General features: G+C 39.6%; 1 protein-coding gene across 2 annotated transcripts in view; it reads right to left on the reverse strand.

The window, feature by feature from the left end:
- PSD3 (pleckstrin and Sec7 domain containing 3) overlaps positions 1 to 19,913 on the reverse strand; it is a 483,052-nt gene that overhangs the window by 41,712 nt on the left and 421,427 nt on the right. For both annotated transcript variants that reach the window (XM_023216635.2, XM_023216636.2), the window contains 2 exons: positions 4,817 to 4,974; positions 2,200 to 2,344 (listed from right to left, as the gene is read on the reverse strand). In XM_023216635.2, coding sequence (XP_023072403.1) covers positions 2,200 to 2,344; positions 4,817 to 4,974 — 303 coding nt within the window. The remainder of the gene's footprint in view (positions 1 to 2,199; positions 2,345 to 4,816; positions 4,975 to 19,913) is intronic.

Here is a 19,913-nt window from a genome sequence, read left to right on the forward strand (position 1 = left end):
TGTTTCTTGCACAGCCTGCAGAACCATAAGTCAAATAAACTTCTCTTCTTTATAAATGACCCAGGCTCTGGTATTCCTTTATAGAAACACAAAATGGACTGAGACACCCAACGACTTCCTAGCCACTAAATATGACATATTTTTAATCTAAATTTTACTGGACCTTTTCCCCCTTTTCCTGGCACAACATTCTCCCTGTTTGTATTAAATCTAAGTAACTTTTTGGAAAATTGCTTATCAAGTGCCTTAGTCTGCTTCTGAGCTCTGGTCACTGCAGCATTAGAGAGAAAGAAGAAAATGATCCAAGAAAGGAGTCTAAGAAGCAAGAGGGGAAATCAAGAGACGGCGAGGTGAGGCTCCAGAAGTAAGTCAGACACCACAGTCCCCAGCTGTCCAAGCCACAATGACAGCCTGTTTCCTCTACTTCCATGAGCCACCAGAACTGTCCATTCCATACTTTCAAGGTCTCTCAAGCATTTCCACTACTATCCATTTCTTCTACAGCTACCTTAGTTATCTCTCCTCTGGATTACTGAAAATTCCTTTAAAAAGGGCCTTTCTGCTTATACTAGCGTCTTCTTCTAACAGTTCCTCATGTTGTAATGACAATAATTTTTAAAGCAAAAATGTGATCAAATTACTCTCCTGCGTAAAGTTATTATTATTATTTTGAGACGGAGTCTTGCTCTGTTGCCCAGGCTGGAGTGCAGTGGCGTGATCTCGGCTCACTACAACCTCCGCCTCCTGGGTTCAAGCAGTTCTCCTGTCTCAGCCTCCTGAGTAGCTGGGATTACAGGCATCCACCACCACGCCTGGCTAATTTTTGTATTTTTACTAGAGATAGGCTTTCAACATGCTGGCCAGCTGGTCTCGAACTCCTGACCTCAGATGATCTGCCCACCTCAGCCTCCCAAAGTGCTGGGATTACAGGCGTGAGCCACTGTGCCTGGCCTTAAAGCTATTATTTTGAGGATGCTGGGAACCACTGAAGCATCCTAAATCCTACACAAGACAAACAAGGCCTTTCATGATTTCGCCTTTGCTGACCTCCGCAGAGGTGCATTTCTTGCTTTTTCTCAACACTGTGCTCATGTCACAGTTAAAAACTTGTGTGTGGTTCCTGCGTCCAGTACTCCCTTCTCTAGGCCTTCGTTCCTCTGCTGGCTCATTCTCCTATCTTATCCCACATCTCACCTAACTGCCTCTCATCCTTCAAGCTTCCCATGAGGTACCACATTTCCTCCTTCACCTCCAAGGCCAGGCTAGATAATGTCCCTTCCTTGAACCTCCAGAGCTCGCTGGATTATCACTGATAATCGCTCCCTCTCTTGCCATGGGACACATCTTATGACATCAAAGATGTGTAGGGAGCTACTTAATACCAAGACCTGGTCGATCATAGTCAGATAAAACTATCTCTATGTAATGAGAAATTCACAAAGGCATCAAAAGTAGCTTCCAAAATTTTTAACTAGTCAATGGCAAGGGGGTACTGCGGACAGGTTTATAATCAGCAAACCTGGCTTGTAGGCAGTGTCCTTAGAAGAGTTTTAAGTGAAAAAGGACTTGATAAAACAGGGCTTTTAGTAAGACTAATCTGACAACAGAAGGAGGCTTATGTAAACACACTTGGAGCAGGGTTCTGGTACACTTTATCTTTATCAGCTTGGAAAATCCAAACGTTCCATTCAGCTCTGCTCCGAGGGGTAGGCCAGGCCCTTTCCCATTGTACTATGAACCGTGGATTCCTGAAAATATTCTTGTATTCCTAGCACTAAACACATCCTGGAATATGGTAAATGCTCAATAAAAATGAGCTAATAAATGAACGAAAGAAAAGCGTTGTTACCAAGCCAGATTATGAGCCGGTAGTTAAAACAAACAAAACATCAAGCATGGCTAATAATGAACTAATACAAACTTTAGAAACTAAATCAAAGTATATGTCCTACTCACTGAGACTCAATTACATCAGCTTCTCACATGAAGTGTAAAACCCAGCGTATTGCATTTCTGCCCCATTTATACAATATGCCATTTATACAATATGCTATCACAGAATAAAATATTCTGCCCCATTTATACAATATGCTATCTCATCCACCCCCAAAACATGGAGTACTATCCAAAGACAAATATTTATCACATTACTTTACAAAGTACTTTTTCCCAAGGTCAAAGCACTATCAAGATGATTACCTGAGACAGTTTTGTTGTAGTGGCAGGCAGAAGTGGGCGGCTAAACTTCTTCTGAGAGCCGATTGCTGCTGGAAATGGTGGTGCAGAAAATACAGCTGCCACACAATTAATTTTGTTTATCCACCCTTGCATTTCTTCTTGGCTCCTATGAGAAACAGATACGTTTATATTAGGATATTGCGATGTCTAAGTGCATCACACTTTGCCTATTTCACGTTACTGACTTGCAACGGCGTATGGAAATCATTTACTCCTTCTGGTACAACTAAACCCTGACGAAACTTCATTAGAGATGAACATTGTCCTTAGGCGATCACCATAGAGGTGTGGAACCTACGCTCATCACAGTGCAACACTGTGATTCTCTCTCTAGGAAACAGAAGGGAAAAACGAGTAACACTTGACAATAAATATTTATTAAACTCTTACTTTCTGTTTGATATGAGGCTACGCCACAAATTAATTATAAAATTTACTCCTCTCTTTTAATTGTACTGTTTAATTTTAAAATCTAACTGAGGAATGTATTAGTAGACATAAGGTAAAAGGATTTATCTACTGTGGAAAACAGTTTGACAGGTTCTTCGAAAGTTAACTATGCATTTATTATACGACCCAGCAATTCTACTCCTAAGTAGCTATCCAAGAGAAATAAAAACATATAGAAACGTCAGACGCGGTGGCTCATGCCTGTAATCCCAGCACTTTGGGAAGCCGAGGTGGGCAGATAACCTGAGGTCAGGAGTTCAAGACCAGCCTGGCCAACATGGTGAAAGTCCATCTCTACTAAAAATACAAAAATTAGCTGGGCGTGGTGGTGGGCACTTTTAGTCCCAGCTACCTGGGAGGCTGAGGCAGGAGAATCGCTTGTACCTGGGAGGTGGAGGTTACAGTGAACAGAGATCACACCACTGCACTCCAGGCTAGGGTGGCAAAGCGAGACTCCATCTCAAAAGAAAACATACAGATACGCAAAGATTTGTATGTTAGTGTTCATAGCATCATCATTCCTAAGAGTCAGAAAAGGGAAACAATCCAAATTGTCCAGTAAATGCATAAGCAAAATGTGGTAAATGCACACAAATGAATAGTATTTAGCAATAAAGTACTAACACACACTACAATATGGATAAACTTTCAAAGTTTTATGTTACATAAAAGAAGCCAGACACAAAAGACCACATAATATATTAGTCTGTTTGTATGAATTGTCCAGTAAAGGCAATAGTATAGAGGCCGAAAGTAGATTAGTGGGTGCGTGGGGCTGGAGGTGAGAATGGAAGTGACTACAAAATGTACATGGGGATCTCTTTGGAGTGATGCACACGTTTCAAAACTGGATTGTGGTGATGGTTGAGCCATTCTGTAAATATGCCAAAAAATCATTGAAATGCACGTTTCAAACTGGTGATATTTTATGGTATGTAAAGCATACCTCAAAAAGACTGTTTAAAAAACCCACCTGAGAGGAGGTGAAAATCATCTGATGTAATATTTTTAATTTATGTGTCATTATATCCAGAAAACCCAAGATTCACAGCAGTTAATAAATATTTGTAAACTCATAAATGAATGGTAGAAATGATTATGAATCAGGACAGATTATCTACCATACACATAATCAATAAATAAAAAGTAAAAAAAAAAAAACCCCAAAGTCATTTCCTTCATCAATTACTCTGAGAGAAATCACACTAACTAACCTGTGACCACACTAAATGTCAGCTCCTCACGGCATCCTCTCTAGGCTGATCTCTCTGGCTCCATTATTATTTCAATGGACTGTTTTTTGCATCAATTCTGTCTAAAGTAATTAGATCTCCTGAGTTATTACATCTGGTATTTCTGATTTAAGAAATCAGGGAATAGAATAATTTGAAAGTTTCTTTATGCCTAATAGCTGCAATTTTACATCCAGCTATGGGTCCCTGCGTGACGTTAACCGTCCCATTCCTACACTCAAAAACCCGGGGCAACTTGTTTCCTTACAACTTCCTCCTAAAACTGGCAATTCATCCCATTTCCTTGCTCACAGTAGAATGACATCTTTTCCTTCTAGTATAATCATGGACTATTAGCACTCAGAAGGGAAACAAAAAAATAAATTAAACATTTACATTTATTCAACAGTTCCTATGTGCCAAGCACTGTGTGAGGTATTATATACACTTATCTCAAGGACTCCTCACTAGAACTCTGTAAGATAAACATTATCCCCTACACGAGTGACAAGCTGAGGTTCAGAGGTTAAACTATGTGGTAGGAGAAAGAGCTAGAGAAATGGTGTTATCCAGGTCTGTTTTACTCATTTTGCGATAGAACTTGTCTACAAAAACCCTCATATTTTATTGATGAGGACACTGAATTCTAGAGATGGTAAGCGGCTGACTAAAAGTCAAAGGGCTACTTTGTAACAGACAAAAATGTAAATCCTGGGTTTCTTTTTTTTTTTTTTTAATTCTAATCTTCTTGGGCAGTTACCTCGCTAATGAAAGCAGTTCATGACTTTGATTCCAACTCAAAAAATTTCCCATGCAGAGCTTGATTTTATTCCTTGGTATAAAGTGGTGCTAAGTGAACTAAAACACAAAATCAAATAAAAACCAACAAAACATACTGAGTTTGAAAAAGCAAGACCCTCCAGTCGGCAGTTTTAAGTTTAAACACGTTTGGTTTCTTCTCATAGTCCGTGGCCTTGGACGCCAATGCGTGGTGCACACTCACAGCGTTTTTCAAGTCCTCTTCAGACAAGGCCTTTTCTGGCTTGTATTCGTCCTATAGATGGATACAAAGAAAATAAATGCAAAAATCATGATCAGATTTCAACTTAAATTTTTAAAAGCAAAAACTAAAAAAAAAGTTTTCAGAAAATTCAAGTGAATGAAAAAATGAAATGAGTGGTGATTAAAAACAATCTTATAAATGCTATAGAACATCATGTTGTTTGAAAAATTTGCTGAGAATGAGAAAATACATCTACCCAAAAGGCATTTTTTAAAAACTGATATATAATAATTGAGGTAAATAGCTAAGTAAGGCCAAAGGCAGAAATATCTATCGTACGCATTTTATAGTGAACAGAAATGAGACTTGGACCAACAGTGTGATTTGGTTTCAGGATTAAATGGATAAAAGCAACACCTTACAGATAACTGTCAACAGAATTATACAGAGGGTAAAAACAATGCCATTGTGTTCTTTGCTCTAAAGATACTACCTGTTACTTTCTGTTTAGACTAATTTTTTTTTTTTTTTTGGTGAGATGGAGATTTACTCTTGTTGCCCAGGCTGGACTGCAATGGCACGATCTTGGCTCACCGCATCCTCTGCCTCCCAGGTTTAAGTGATTCTCCTGCCTCAGCCTCCCAAGTAGCTGGAATTACAGGCATGTGTCACCACACTCAGCTAATTTTGTACTTTTAGTAGAGACACGGTTTCACAATGTTGGCCACGCAGGTCTCAAACTCCTGACCTAGGTGATCCACCTGCCTGGGCCTCCCAAAGTGCTGGGATTACAGACGTGAGCCACTGTGACTGGCCTGTTTATACTTATACTATCAAAAGAAAAATGAATAGTAAAGTAAAATGATTACTCCAGCTCTTCTCCTGAAAGAAAAGAGGAAAATTTAATAATCAGGTGAAAGCTTAGCTTGTTATCATAAAATTGAAAAATAGGTAAAGGCATATGCTACAAACTGTTAGATATTTTCTAGAGTTTAAGGCCCCCCTTCCTCCTTCCCATATTTTATCAAAAACAAGATATGACACTAAACTTGCATTTCTTCTGTAAAACACACACACGTACACCTGAACACACACACCACATCGTCTTCTAATTAGCAGTAAAAGCCTAAAGAAAGATATCGTCTGATTTCTTATCAGTCTGCTTTTACCAATTTTCAGAAAAACAATGATAGTCCTCCATAATTCCCCTCCCTTCCATTTATCCCCTCCACAAAACAAGTAGTTCAAACGTACTACTTGCCATCAATTCAAACCGAGTCAAAAATAATCTTTAATGTGACAATGCTGTGAGGCAAAGGTTTTCCCTCTACAATAAGATGTAAATACCAGCTGTAATATAAAGATTATCCACATTTATAATATTAAATGACAAAACTGTTACTTCGGGATTGCAACAAGTCCTACTTTATTAAGCCTCTGAGGTTAAGAACTGCTATTGACAATGACAGTCTTCTAGAGTGGTATGATGAATAAAGGAGAATTTAAAAAATTAAATACAAGATATTTATATGTACCTGTTACGTAATTCCCAGTAATTCATAAAACTATAATCTAGTTACGCTGTAAGATCTGTCTTGTCGTTTTTTAAAAGAGATTTTTCTCAGGAATTTAGCATTCCAAATATTCACAAATCTCCTTCCAGGGAAATTTTCATTAGAGTAGGAATTTCAACTAGAGGTAGCATGACTACAAAACCCCTCCAGCCTTATAATTATGCTGTAACAGAACCCTGCATATCTGGCTCTCCATGTGGTGTAACTTAGATTCCAGACAAAAACATGAGGTAGGTAAATAACTGGAAAGAGGGTAAATGATGAGGGCCAAAATCACTTTAGGCAATTTATATGCCACCTCCATTTCCATGCATACTGATCCCCTAACACACAAATGATTGAGTTTGCACAAAGGTTAGCCTAGAAATTTGTGTGTACCTTTTTTTTATATTCTAGGTCCATGATTTAAGCTTTTATCTTAATTCCTCTTCCCTATTTTCTTTGAATTAATATTTTATTGTTGTTTGAATTTCTTAAGATGATTACCTAGTTCTTTTATTTTCCATATTTCTCCTTTGGTTAAGAAAGAATTTAAGGTTACAATTTTTCCTCTGAGTATGGGTTACACTGCGTAGCAGAGTTTGGGAATGAAGATTATTTTTTCAATGCTTTCTAGATAGTTTGTAGTTTTAATTTTTATCCCTTCTTTAATCTTAGCAACATCAAAGAATGGGTTTCTCAAATTTAAGGTAAAGTTTTAGTTATATATTATATATTCCTAATTTTATTGGTTTATGACCAGAGAATATGGTCTAGAAAATCTATTTTTCCCAAATTTGGTAAGGTTTTTCTTGTGGCCAATCACACGTTTGATTTTTGTTAATGTTGCATAAGCATACAAAACATTTATTCTTCGAGGGATGAATGTGTATTTATATTCAAGTTTACTGACTCAGTTCCTCTGCCCTTACAGCATTTTTTCTATTAGTTTATCCCCTTCAGACAAGTATATTAACCATTTCCACTTCAAGTTCTTGTTGCATTTCTGATAGCTTTTTTTATATATATTTTAGTTGCTATGTTGTCTGGTGCATTTAGGTTTATAACTATTACCTTCCTTATAACCATGTGCCACTTATTACTTAAAATGTTCTTCTTTATCCTGTTAAATGCTTAGTCATATACGATGGAAATTTTAAAAAGTCTTTCTTTTAAGAAAATGCTCTATTTATCTATTCCTCACCCACATCAACAAGACTTTGAAAAATGTTTTGTTCTGCAATCTTACTAAAATTATCATGTTATGCATTTTCCATTTCAAGAAACCTTATTTTGAATTTAGATTATACATTCTGAGTCTCCCCTCATATATTTAACTGCATCTGTGTTTCCTTGCTCACCTGCTTCTTTCTTTTTTCCATCTTAACCTCTCTCCTCTCATACCTTTGCTATTTTCTCTTCCCTCAAGTATTTTCTTTAGGTAGGTGGTATACTGTTTTATTCTTATCCTCAAGTATCTTTCATTTCTTTGATAGGTATAGAACTGGATAGAGAACATAAGGCTGCAGCCTTCTTCACTTGTTTTACTTATCATCTGGAGATGCTATTCTACCACCTTCTAGCTTCCAGTTTAGCACAAGTCCAATGCCAATCCGATTATTTTCTCTTTTTCTTGTTTTTTCTCTTAGGAATCACATACAGGTTTTCCTTTAATCTTAGAATTCAGGATTTTTTGCTAGGCTATGCCTTACTTTTCTTATCCATCCAGTCTGAAACTAAAAAGTCCCACCCTTATTCTCCCTTATGTGATCATTACTTGGGTTGATAATTGCTGACAAAAGTAATACACATACTTGCTCAAACTATAGCTAAGACAGATTTAAGCTTTCTAGCTATGGTTGCATCCAGTGCCAACCTACAATTCTTTTACATCTTCCAGATTTTTGAAATTCTTCCTTGGCTTTTTGTCACAATATTCTTCTGGTTTCTCTCCTACCTCTCTGGTCATTACTTTGCTATCCCCTGTTCTGCATGCCTTTCTATGTAACCGTTGGGATGGTTTCAACTCCACATTTATATCACAATGTCTAACAAACCGCTATAGGTGAATACGAAACACAAAACCAATTGGTAGCTATTATTACTATTGAATGACTTAGACTGTCTCATTTGGAGCCACTATAAATATTCTTCGAGTATATTATCTGCTGATATCTTCATTTAAAACCAAGCTCAAAGGATGACATTCTTAGACTGCTCTTAAAAATGCAAAAAAAAATTTTTAATGCAACATTTATTACAGACCTAGGAAAAAGCTAACATTAATTGTCACTTTGGAAGAACTGTACAATTATTTTAAAAGAGGACTCTATTCCAAGGTAGTTTCCAAAACTCTAATATACACTGCCAGATTACCTTACATTGGAAGGAAAATGCTACATAGGGCATCAGTGGAAGACAGGATATATTTAATTAGGGCTAAACTGAAGTTCAAAAATTTTAAGTCTAAGAAGCTTCCACTTTTCTAGTTGATAATACAATTTTACCATTTTTTCTTAAAAAGGCAAAATACAAACTTTAAAATATTTTCAGCATATTGAATTCCTACTAGAAAAATAAAGCTCCAACTCCACACACACACACACACACACACACACACACACACACACACACAGCAAAAACCAATAGTAGAGTGGTAACATTACAGTTGACAGTTGGATTAAAAAAATGACTTTATCCTACCAAGTTCACTCTGACATCTTTATTTTTCACTGAAAGAGAAGACAGTGTTTAAATGGTAGAATTGGGAAGGAAGAAATAAGGGATAAATTACTGTAATCAAATCACTTCAAAACAAGGACTATTTGCTGTGCAAACTAAATGTGAAAGAGTGAGCAAGATAAATCCAATCAAGAAATTTTCTGTAAGAAAAGAAAATGCTCCACGACATCTAATTACTATCCATTTTCTCAAATAAATGAGGGGTGAAAATGATGACTAAAAACATGTTACTCTCTCGTGTTCCCTGCAATCTACATCGTTTTATGTAATAGGATTCATTGGATCGCTCCACTGTCCCAATAAGCATCAAGAATGTGATTTCCCAATGCTATTTATTTTCAATTTATTTAAAGCATGAAATAAAGTTTTTTTCCCTAAGAAGCTTGTTAATTAAACCTCTTGTGAAGTTGAATCTTAACACACTAACATAAAAATCATCTACATATGTACAAAAAAAATTGGCATCAACTCTGAAAAATTGTACTTTCAGGTAATATAAACTACAATTTGGAAAATGACCAAATTGTAATTAAAATTCTTATCAATTTAAAAAGCATATTCAAGACTCCAGTTTTCAACATATTATTTACTTCATGCCTCATTAAATAGGCAAAATAGCCACATGTAATTAAAACAATTTTCAACGAAGTTGAAATGGTCTTGATTTCCACTGAGAGAACATAAAAAGGGGAAAGGAGACCACATTGTTACTTGGAGCTACGTGGAAATAAATAAAAATGTTAGTAATTAAAGGAAGCTGGGTCCTAAATTGTCTATTAATTCATGGTTTTGAAAATGGCATTAAAAACGTTTTTCATAATTTGATGACTATCTTTTTAAAAAAATGCTAAGTATGTCTGATTAAGTGTCTTTCTAAAAATCATTCAGCTTCGCCCTAATAGCTATTTCAACATGTAAAAGAGCACAGAACCAGCAGTTTCACAAAAGGAAATAAAAACGCCATGAGCTCACAAGAAAGCAGAAGGGGCAACAGGAGACCAGGACAGAGATGGGCCTGCTCTGAGTGCCCCAGTCTTGGGCACATCAGCTCCGGACTGGTTGCTGTCATCACAGTCTGGGAGGCCTTGACTCTTCAGTGGCTTCCTTCTGTGCCTGAACCAAGCCCTACCCTGATGCGACCAACACTGCAAGAACTGCTTTTCCAATTAAACTTTTAAAAAACCTATTGGTTGAGCCTGGGAGCTCAAAGCTGCAGTGACCTGTGATCACACCGCTGCATTCCAGCCCGGGTGAAAGAGTGAGAATCTGTGTCAAAAAACAAACAGGCCGGGAGCGGTGGCTCAAGCCTGTAATCCCAGCACTTTGGGAGGCCGAGGCGGGCGGATCACGAGATAAGGAGATTGAGACCATCCTGGCTAACATGGTGAAACCCCGTTTCTACTAAAAAAATACAAAAAAATTAGCCGGGCATGGCGGCGGGCGCCTGTAGTCCCAGCTACTCGGGAGGCTGAGGCAGGAGAATGGTGTGAACCCGGGAGGCGGAGCTTGCAGTGAGCTGAGATCTGGCCACTGCACTCCAGCCTGGGCGACAGAGCGAGACTCCGTCTCAAAAAACAAACAAACAACTCCCCAAAACAAAACACAAAAACCAAAAACCACGTATAGGGAGCTGGAACAAAATCTCTCTTCCGAGTAAGCCAAAGAATAAAGATGATTCTGCACCAAGGACACAGTTCCTAATCTGTGACAGCAAATGTACATTTTAGATAATGAACTGATTTTTCACTTCTAAAGATATGGTAAAGGTAAAGAAATTCAGGTTTGAACAGCTGTTTCTGAGACTGTAAAGATAAAAAACATTAGAGATTCTTGAGAGCCTGGTCTGCAGACTGCAATCATCAAGAGGTGAACTCTAAGTAATTCACTGTCATGCACTAACCAGCCACCTACACCCATCGCTCTTAACCATTCCATCAATCATCTCTAGGGCAGTTCAGTTTTGTAACAACCAGAACTGGAACAAGAATAACATCACAAGCCTTACAAAAATACTTTCAAGAGAGAAGCAGAGACTGGCAGGGGACAGACACAAAGCCCATGACAGAAACTGAGAGAGAACTTCTGAAGCTATGCCATAGCAAAGGCTTGTCAAAGCACTTGGCTAGCAGATGACTCACTCTGTAACAAAGTGGATATGAAGTTACTATTCAAATGTCAACAATGATGGATCATCAGAACCAACAGGAATTTCATCACTTTAATGTCAATTAAAACGCACACTCAATTCATAGCAATTTATAATTTTTAAAGCACATATGAACTATGAGTATTACATTAAAATAATATTTGTCTCTTCTTCCATGAACACTTTACATTCCTATAGTAATAATTAACTACCAATAGGGCATACATTTTTAAGGTACTCTTGGGCTCATGGGCACTGACGGTACGAGAGAAAATGCAGATAGGAGTGTGTTCTTACTTAGCTATAGAACAGACAAAAACACTGCACCATAAATGTTCTATTATGCCAGATCATGACTGATACCTGGACTCTGGAACAGTTTTGAAATGTGCAAATATTTAAATCATCCCCTATACTGGTGTTGTATATTATGAGCTCTATCTCAGAGAGTTACAGAAACTAGAAAGAATTATTCACCCAAATTTATTCCATTTACCCTGTGTTTTCTCCATCCCTCACCTATACACTTGGTTTGTATCATGTTAATTGGTGCTTTTCCACGAGATGATTTTAAGAGTTCACTAGCCATTCATTGGGTAATACTGGTCTTCTCATCCACACTGTCAGGACAAGCGTTTTCAGGAACTAGATGCTATGTTTATTTCTCACATAGCTCCCAACATGACATTTTGTGAAGGGATCTGACATTACTATCGTTATGCTCTGTGGATTTACTCTTTGCTTGAAAGTGAAAGGCAAATGTGACTAAGTAACATTAAGGAAGGGGCCAGAAAGGAAAATGAGGCAAATGGTGATGAGACAGATTGTGTGTAACCCAGAGAAGCAAAACAAGAGTTCTGGATAATGTAAGAAACTGTCTGGGGGAAAGGAACAAAGACAAGGACTTATTTTACTTTAGAGTTAAATCAATAACAGGTAAGAAAAGAGATTCAATGAAAATGAGACAGATGCTGGGGACTTGTTACTTTCAAAAGTCACAGGAAGGGGAATATGAGAAAAGGAGGAGTGGAGTGGATCAAACTGGAAACTTCTGGGCGAGCTTCTCGAGAGTAGTTGTCTATGTCCTCTCTGCCTCTGCATCCTCAACTCTCCAATCTGCCTTCCACATTCACCACCACACTGAAACTGCTTCATCGACAACGTCCTACTTGCTGAATTCACACGGCACTCTCCAATTCCCTATCTTACCTTTTCATGACAGGGCACATTTCAAACATTTCTTAACGTCTGTGGTACCAGTTTTCTCTCTGGCTTAGTTTTCTTCCCGTCTGGCCACATCACACAGGCTCCTCCCCTGTCTCTTCTTCCTAGGGCACATATGAGCATCTGGTCCATTGGCTCTGTCCTCCATCTTCTCCTCACTCTTGGAGTGACATCATCTACTTGCATGGCTTAAATTATCAATTCATTGTTAACGACTGCTCAGATCTGCATTTCCGGCCCCTTGATTGGCTCCAGATCAGAGTATGCATAATTGCTTACTAGACACATCCATTTTATTATTTCACACACCCTGAATTCAACACCTCAAACTAAACTCTCCAAGTAGAACTATGTTTCTCCCTCATTCTTACCCCTGCTCTTGTTCAAGTTAATCTGGTCTCTATGTCTTTGATAGAACCTGTTTCCAAGTCATTCTCCATCCTGCAGCCAGACTGATCTTTTTTTTTTTTTGAGACAGAGTTTCGCTCTGTCACCCAGGCTGGAGTGCAGTGGCGAGATCTCAGCTCACTGCAAGCTCCGCCTCCCAGGTTCAAGCAATTCTCCTGCCTCAGCCTTCTGAGTAGCTAGGACTACAGGCACATGCCACCGCACCTGACTAATTTTTGTATTTTTAGTAGAGATGGAGTTTCACCATGTTGGTCAGGCTGGTCTCGAACTCCTGACCTCATGATCCACCTGCTTCGGCCTCCCAAAATGCTGGGATTACAGGCATGAGCCACCACATCCGGCCCAGACTGATCTTTTTAAAATATAAATATGGATGCTGTGTGTGGTGGCTCATGCCTATAATCCCTGCACTTTGGGAGGCCAAGGCAGGAGGATCGCTTAAATTGAGGAATTCAAGACCAGCCTGGGTAACAAAGTGAGACCCCATCTCTACAAATAATAGAAAAATTAGCCAGGTGTGGTGGTGCACACCTGTGGTCCCAGCTACTTACTCAGGGGACTGAAGTTGGAGGACTGCTTGATGGGTGGCGGGGTCAAGGCTGCAGTGAGCCGAGACTCTGCCATTGCACTCCACCTTGGGTAACAGAGACCTAGTTTCAAAAAAAATAAGTAAAATAATCATGTCATTCCCCATCCCATTTAAAACATGTGATAGCTCCAACTGCTCTAAGATAAAGTCTCAACTCTTTAACATGGTTTTCTTTCTTTCTTTTTTTTTTTTTTGAGACGGAGTCTCGCTCTGTCGCCCAGGCTGGAGCGCAGTGGCCTGATCTCAGCGCAATGCAAGCTCTGCCTCTGGGTTTACGCCATTCTCCTGCCTCAGCCTCCCGAGTAGCTGGGACTACAGGCGCCCGCCACCTCGCCCAGCTAGTTTTTTTGTATTTTTTAGTAAAGACGGGGTTTCACCAGGTTAGCCAGGATGGTCTCGATCTCCTGACTTCATGATCCGCCTGTCTCGGCCTCCCAAAGTGCTGGGATTACTTTAACATGGTTTTCTAGGCTCTTCCACCCCAAACACCACTGAACCTGACCTGTAGTTCCCCATATACGCTATATCACATCTAAGTATCCATACAGGTTTGTCTCTGAGTTCCCTTATATGACTAACATCTATTTGTGTTTTTAAACGTGGGGTTAAATACTACTTTCTCCAGGAACTCTTTCATGATCTTCCCCTCTCTTGCTCATGTTAAGTGCCCTTCCAGATGTGTTTCCATAGCACCCTCCTCTCTTTGCAGTATTTCTCAAATGGCAGTGAACTGGCCTTTTATTTGTTAATTTCTTCAGAATAAAGAAGAGAGCTCCTTTGGGCACCGCACCTTGCTCACAATCACATCTCTAGTGTACACCATTCTAAAAAGCGAGTGAAGTCCTGATCTTATACGTGCACTCATGATTGACTTGATTCCTACGTAAATGTATGGCCCTCTGTATCAGAAAGGTAGTTTACTAGCCAAAGTTCAGCCGATGTTGGATACTTAAGCCACACTTTAAGTGTCAATCTGAGAGATATAAAACAGGATGCCAACACGTCCACCTATTTCATGGTTTCTGGGAACAAAAGACCTGAGAAAGGTCTATGTTAGAAAATCTCAAAGTTTACTTACTCAAATAATAGAAGTTACAAGACATATTCCAGTGAAAGAATGGAAAGTCTCACATTCCAGTGAAAGAGTGGCTGGAGTCAGGGAAGTGCAATCAGAGCGAGGGCAAACCCATCAGTCTTCACTCAAGTCAGAAGCTGAAGGGAAGGTTAATGCACAGTTGCTGTGCAGTGGCCAAGTTGGTTGAATCTGGGCGAAGCCGTAACAGTTAAAGACCTCTCCCCACAACAGCATTTTAAACTTTCAATAATTACAAGGGCAAGGGTCTCATACTAGAGCGTTCATATTTACTCAAGAAGAGACTAACGGAAGAAATACTAGCTTAGCTAGCACCATCCTTACAATACTGAGTAGGTTAATCAACTTTAAAATGCCAGGCTTTCAATTTAAAAAATGGGAACAGTATCCTCCTATAAGGTTGTGAAGCTCAGATGCAAGAAGTAACCTACGAACTATTACACTAACAAACCAGTCTTATTTCTGGCTAAATGGCCAATGAAGCAAGCTGGCTCAGGCAATCTGCCAAGTCATTTCCTACATTTGTGATGTATAATGCTCTGATCTTGGAGTGGTTATTCTTTTAGATGTGAAATATACAGAAATGATCTGCAGGGCTATGTGGGCTTTCTTTAATACAGGAATATGGCTCTTAAATGTCTCTTCAACAAGGTGGGGGGCTCCTTGTATTTGTTTCATGTGTTTGCCATATGGAATGTGTATACAGAGTCTATGGCTTATTTCTTCATAAAGGGAGTATCAAAGTCTCCAGGGTTAAGGTGGTGGGAGAGAGAGGGAGAGGAGGCATGTGCCTGATCTTTGGTAAAATTCCTCCAACTAGAAGCCAAGTATGCAGAAGTCATGTCATATATATAATTAATGTCTAAAGGAATGAGGAATAGCGGTGATAGGGTATTTTTGGCCAGTGTTTATGCTGCACCTCTAGCTCCAGAACACAAAGCCCTCTGCCTTGCCTAGCACTAGTGCTAGGAGGATTTATGGAGGCACTTGTCTCCGATCTGAAGTGGAAACAAAGGTAGAAGAAATTACTTATTTTTCATTAAAGGTATCAGGGACACTACAGGCCCTTATTTGGATGGTTGAGACGGCTTAACTCTTAACCATTTCATACACAAACTGCTGTAGGAAGAGTGTGAAAAGGTAGGAAAATAAGGTCGGAATAAAGCCGGTCAATTTATTTTTATTTTATTTTTGAGACAAGGTCTCACTCTGTCACCCAGGCTGGAGTGCAATGACCCAGTCTTGACTTACTGCAACCTCTGCCTCCCGGGCTCAATCAATCCTCCTGCCTCAGCGTCCTAAGTAGCTGGGACCACAGGCAAGCGCCACCATGTCTGGCTAATATTTGTATTTTTTGTAGAGATGGGGTTTTGCCATGTTGCCCAGGCTGGTCTTGAACTCTTGGGCTTAAGCAATCTACCCACCTCAGCCTCCCAAAGTGCAAGGATGACAGGTGTGAGCCACTGTGCCCAGTCACACAAGACACTTTATTCCTTAAGAGATGAGTAAGAATCAGGGAAGGACTAAAAGAAAAAATACTCTCGTTTCTTGTAAGAGTCATCAGGAAGGGAACCAATATTTACTGTTAACCTACTGTGCAACAGGTGTTTTCATGTATTTAATCATTTCTTTTATCAACCATGCAACATCATTTCCCCTCATTTTATAGATAAATGAGTTGAGGCTCGGAGAGGATAATTAACTGCTCCAAATCAGCAATTAGTTAAGCGACAGACTTGGAGTTTGACAAGGCATGTCTACTTCCTGGAGTATGACTCTTCATAGTCTTCAATGTGTGACTGTTCTTTTGGAAGAGCACTGAAGAGCCACTTTGGCTGGGATGGGAGTAGTGAAGGAGGAAAGAGGTTGAGCGAATGGAGACCATGAGGACTTGGCACTCCTGTGTAATTTCAGCTGTGCCTAGTTTTCCTTCTGATGACTATTGTGACTTTTTTTGTTTATTTGTGTTTTGGACGGGGAAAGCCTTTACTATTACTCTCTACTTGTAATGAGGAAATGCGAATTGAATTATTCTTGAATTGTTCCATATGGGTAAAAATCATTATACGCTATTATATAGTTGAGAAGTCTTGGTGAAAGCCTTAAAGTAACTGATGAGCAATTGATAATGAAATGAGGCCCTAAAGAGAATGTTATTCCAGTGGCTGAGGGGGTGGTTTGTGTATGTGTGTGGTATATATGTGTTTACAGTCAAGGGAAAGTGGTCATTAAAGCCAGCCATTAGGGACTTCTGGAATGGTTGGAATTGCCAGCCATTATGATTTCTTTCGAAGACCAATTTGATTCATTTAAACAGGGAAGCAGAGGCCCTGTTTCCTTCTGTCTCAGGCAATGCTACCCCCTCATTTATCCCGAAGGCCAAGACACTGGTAGCCGCAGAGGTAAAATGGAGGGCACTCAGGAGGGAAGTTAACTGGAAGCCCTCGGTCGGGAATCCTTGATACTGAGAAATGTATATGGGGTAGAAAAGTGTGGACAAAGAGAGAATGGATGTAGAACCTGAATGTGCTAGTGAAGCCCTTAAGGACAGAGGCTGGATCCTGGGATCTTTGCATCCCCATCTCTGGCAAAGCCCCTGTTACATAACAGGCTAAATGAGTGAGCCTTTGTCAAACTGAATTACACGAACTTCGGGCCAGGGCTTTTTCTCCTCTCTCCTCACCCAAGGGGACTGGCTGAAGAAGGGAAGAAGAAGGAGAGACATTTCTGCTATACCAGAATCCTAGGAGTGTAAATACTGGCATCCTAAGAGCACACAGGGGAGAACAATATGGCACTCGTAGGGCACATGCCCCACACAAGTTCTGTGAGGAGGGCTGCTTAGCATGGGGGACACTATGCCATCTAAGTCTTTTGAGTACCTGAGTAGAGGTGGGAGTGGCAGTGACCTCTGACTCAAAGAGCTTGTAAAAGGGAAAGTTTAAGACATTGTGATACCACCTCTTTAATTTTCATGATATCTTCATCATCTGAAACATAATTTTTCATCATCTTTCTACTGCTTGCTACTCCCCCTCTAGCCTATAATGCAAATGTAAAAAGTAGTCTGCCATTCTTTGAATATGCCACATTCTCTCAAATCTGCTATTTTCACCCTTCTCTGGCTAAAATGTTTTTTCTCGCCTGCCTGCCTGGCAAACTCCCGCTCATCCTTCAGGCATCAGTTCAAGTCATGTTAATTCCTCAGGGATGCATCCTCTGACCTTTGTAAGTATGCTTAGGTGGCCTTCTTCAGTAAGATTGTTCCACACCTCTATTAATTCATCTCATTGCTTACTGAATGCTCAGTTTATCTGTTTTCCTCCTGTTTTGTGAGCTCTATGTAGGCAGGGATTGTATCTTAGTCATCTTCGGAAGCCTAGAATTTTGCACAGTACCTGATGTGATAAATAGCTTTGGCAGGATATAAAACCCAAACTGTGTAAACCCCAAACCAGCTTGCAATCATACAATTTACTTTTTGTGTAGCATCTGCTATCACGTGCTGGTAGGTTAGGCTTCCAGCTAGGGGGAAGGATTAACTAGCAGTGGGACATTAGTAACCCACTGTAGGATGCACACATCACCAGGATTAGCCCTTAACACATGCTACAATCTGGGCAAGGGGAAGAAGTTTAACTACCTCAAACTCTTGCTTGAGGTAGGTGGATGGCTCAATACTCCAAAGGATGCTCTGAGGCAAAGTTCACCTCAGCAGTGGGCAGTACTCTATTAACCTAACAGGGAGTGGCATTTCCAGATGTTGATGTCCATAAGGTCTTCCTTCTTGTACAGTCTACCCACCTTTTTAATTTTTAGTTTTACAAATTAGGAAGAAACTACAGAATCAGGTAGAAACTACACAATCAGGTAGATATAGCTACACAAGACCCAGAACTGTGAAGTTGAAGTTTCCATTGATTGATGAATTAGTCTCTAGGATGTGTGCAAAGTTTCTAGGAACAGATATTAGTTCTGATTTTTAAAAAAGAGCATTAACAACAATAAGAAGAGAGTGGAGACTGGTTATCAAACATGGCCACCCTTTTGCAGGCTTATTCTCATCATAAATAGATAGTTTACAGCTATGCTAGCATTCTTACGATTTCACTGAAATAGCAATCTGAACAACAGCCCATGATTCTACTTTTCACTCTTCATAAATGTATAATTTCCTTAGTGCCAGGCTTTTCTCTTTAGAAAAGCAATTTCACCCAACTTTCTCCACATGCACATTTGCCACACTCCAGAGCTATCGCAAATCTAGAGAAGCATCCTTCTTGGAGCTCTAATCCAAGCTGATGCTGAAGTTTCAAAGTTTACTAAGTCGTTCCCTTGTCAATACTAACCCATTCTCTATCTTGATGACTCAAACTCCCAATACATTTATCTGAGGAAGAGGACAGTGATGTAGAAAGAGCTGGTAACTTTGAAACAGCATCTTCCTTTGCGTCACTCCTCTCAAATGCTGAATGTGAGAATAGTCTTTTCTTCCCAGGCCCACCCTGAGACGGAGTGGGTGGAAATCCGGTGGCTAGGTATTCAGAGAAATGGTTTTGCCAAAGGCAGCTATGTCCCTTACAGAGATTTTAGACAAAATAAAGAAGTGAGCCAAGAGGATGGAATTTATGCTGGGGAAACAGCTGTGATATGTGAAATTTAATTTCAAAGGGTTCTTCCTTGCAGAGACAAAGGCAGCTAAAAGGACCGGTGTGGCCCCAGCATGCACACACATGCTGATCTGGCAGAGGGCAGAGTAGCTGACTTATAAACTAGAAGCTGTGCCGACTCCACAGGAAAATAAAGACAATACAAGATATCCAGCCACCTAAGAGCATGGATAATCTCCAAGTATCAACAACTGCCTCCATTTCTCCCTTGTCATGACCCTCAAAGTAATGTGAGAATTTTAGAAGGATGCGGCAAATCGTTTATTTTGTGATCTTTAGCTTTCAGATATCTCCATACCTCTTTCTACAAAGGCTATTTTCCCACAAAGAGACCATGGTCCCAGGTGAAGCATTCCATGCTCCAATATTCCTCACCTGATGTATTACAAAAGGAAGATGACAAAAGGGTTTGTGTTAGATATGGTCCTTCCTAATTTGGACACTTGAAAACAGTTCAGATAAAAAAAAAAAAAAAAAAAAAAAAAAAACCCAAAAAAAATAAAAAAGTGTTTTTTAACAAGGTTCTCTTGGAATAAAAAAAAATATTAAAAAAGAGACGGGGTTC

The sequence above is a fragment of the Piliocolobus tephrosceles genome, chromosome 7 (assembly GCF_002776525.5).
Source record: "Piliocolobus tephrosceles isolate RC106 chromosome 7, ASM277652v3, whole genome shotgun sequence".
Taxonomy (NCBI): domain Eukaryota; kingdom Metazoa; phylum Chordata; class Mammalia; order Primates; family Cercopithecidae; genus Piliocolobus; species Piliocolobus tephrosceles.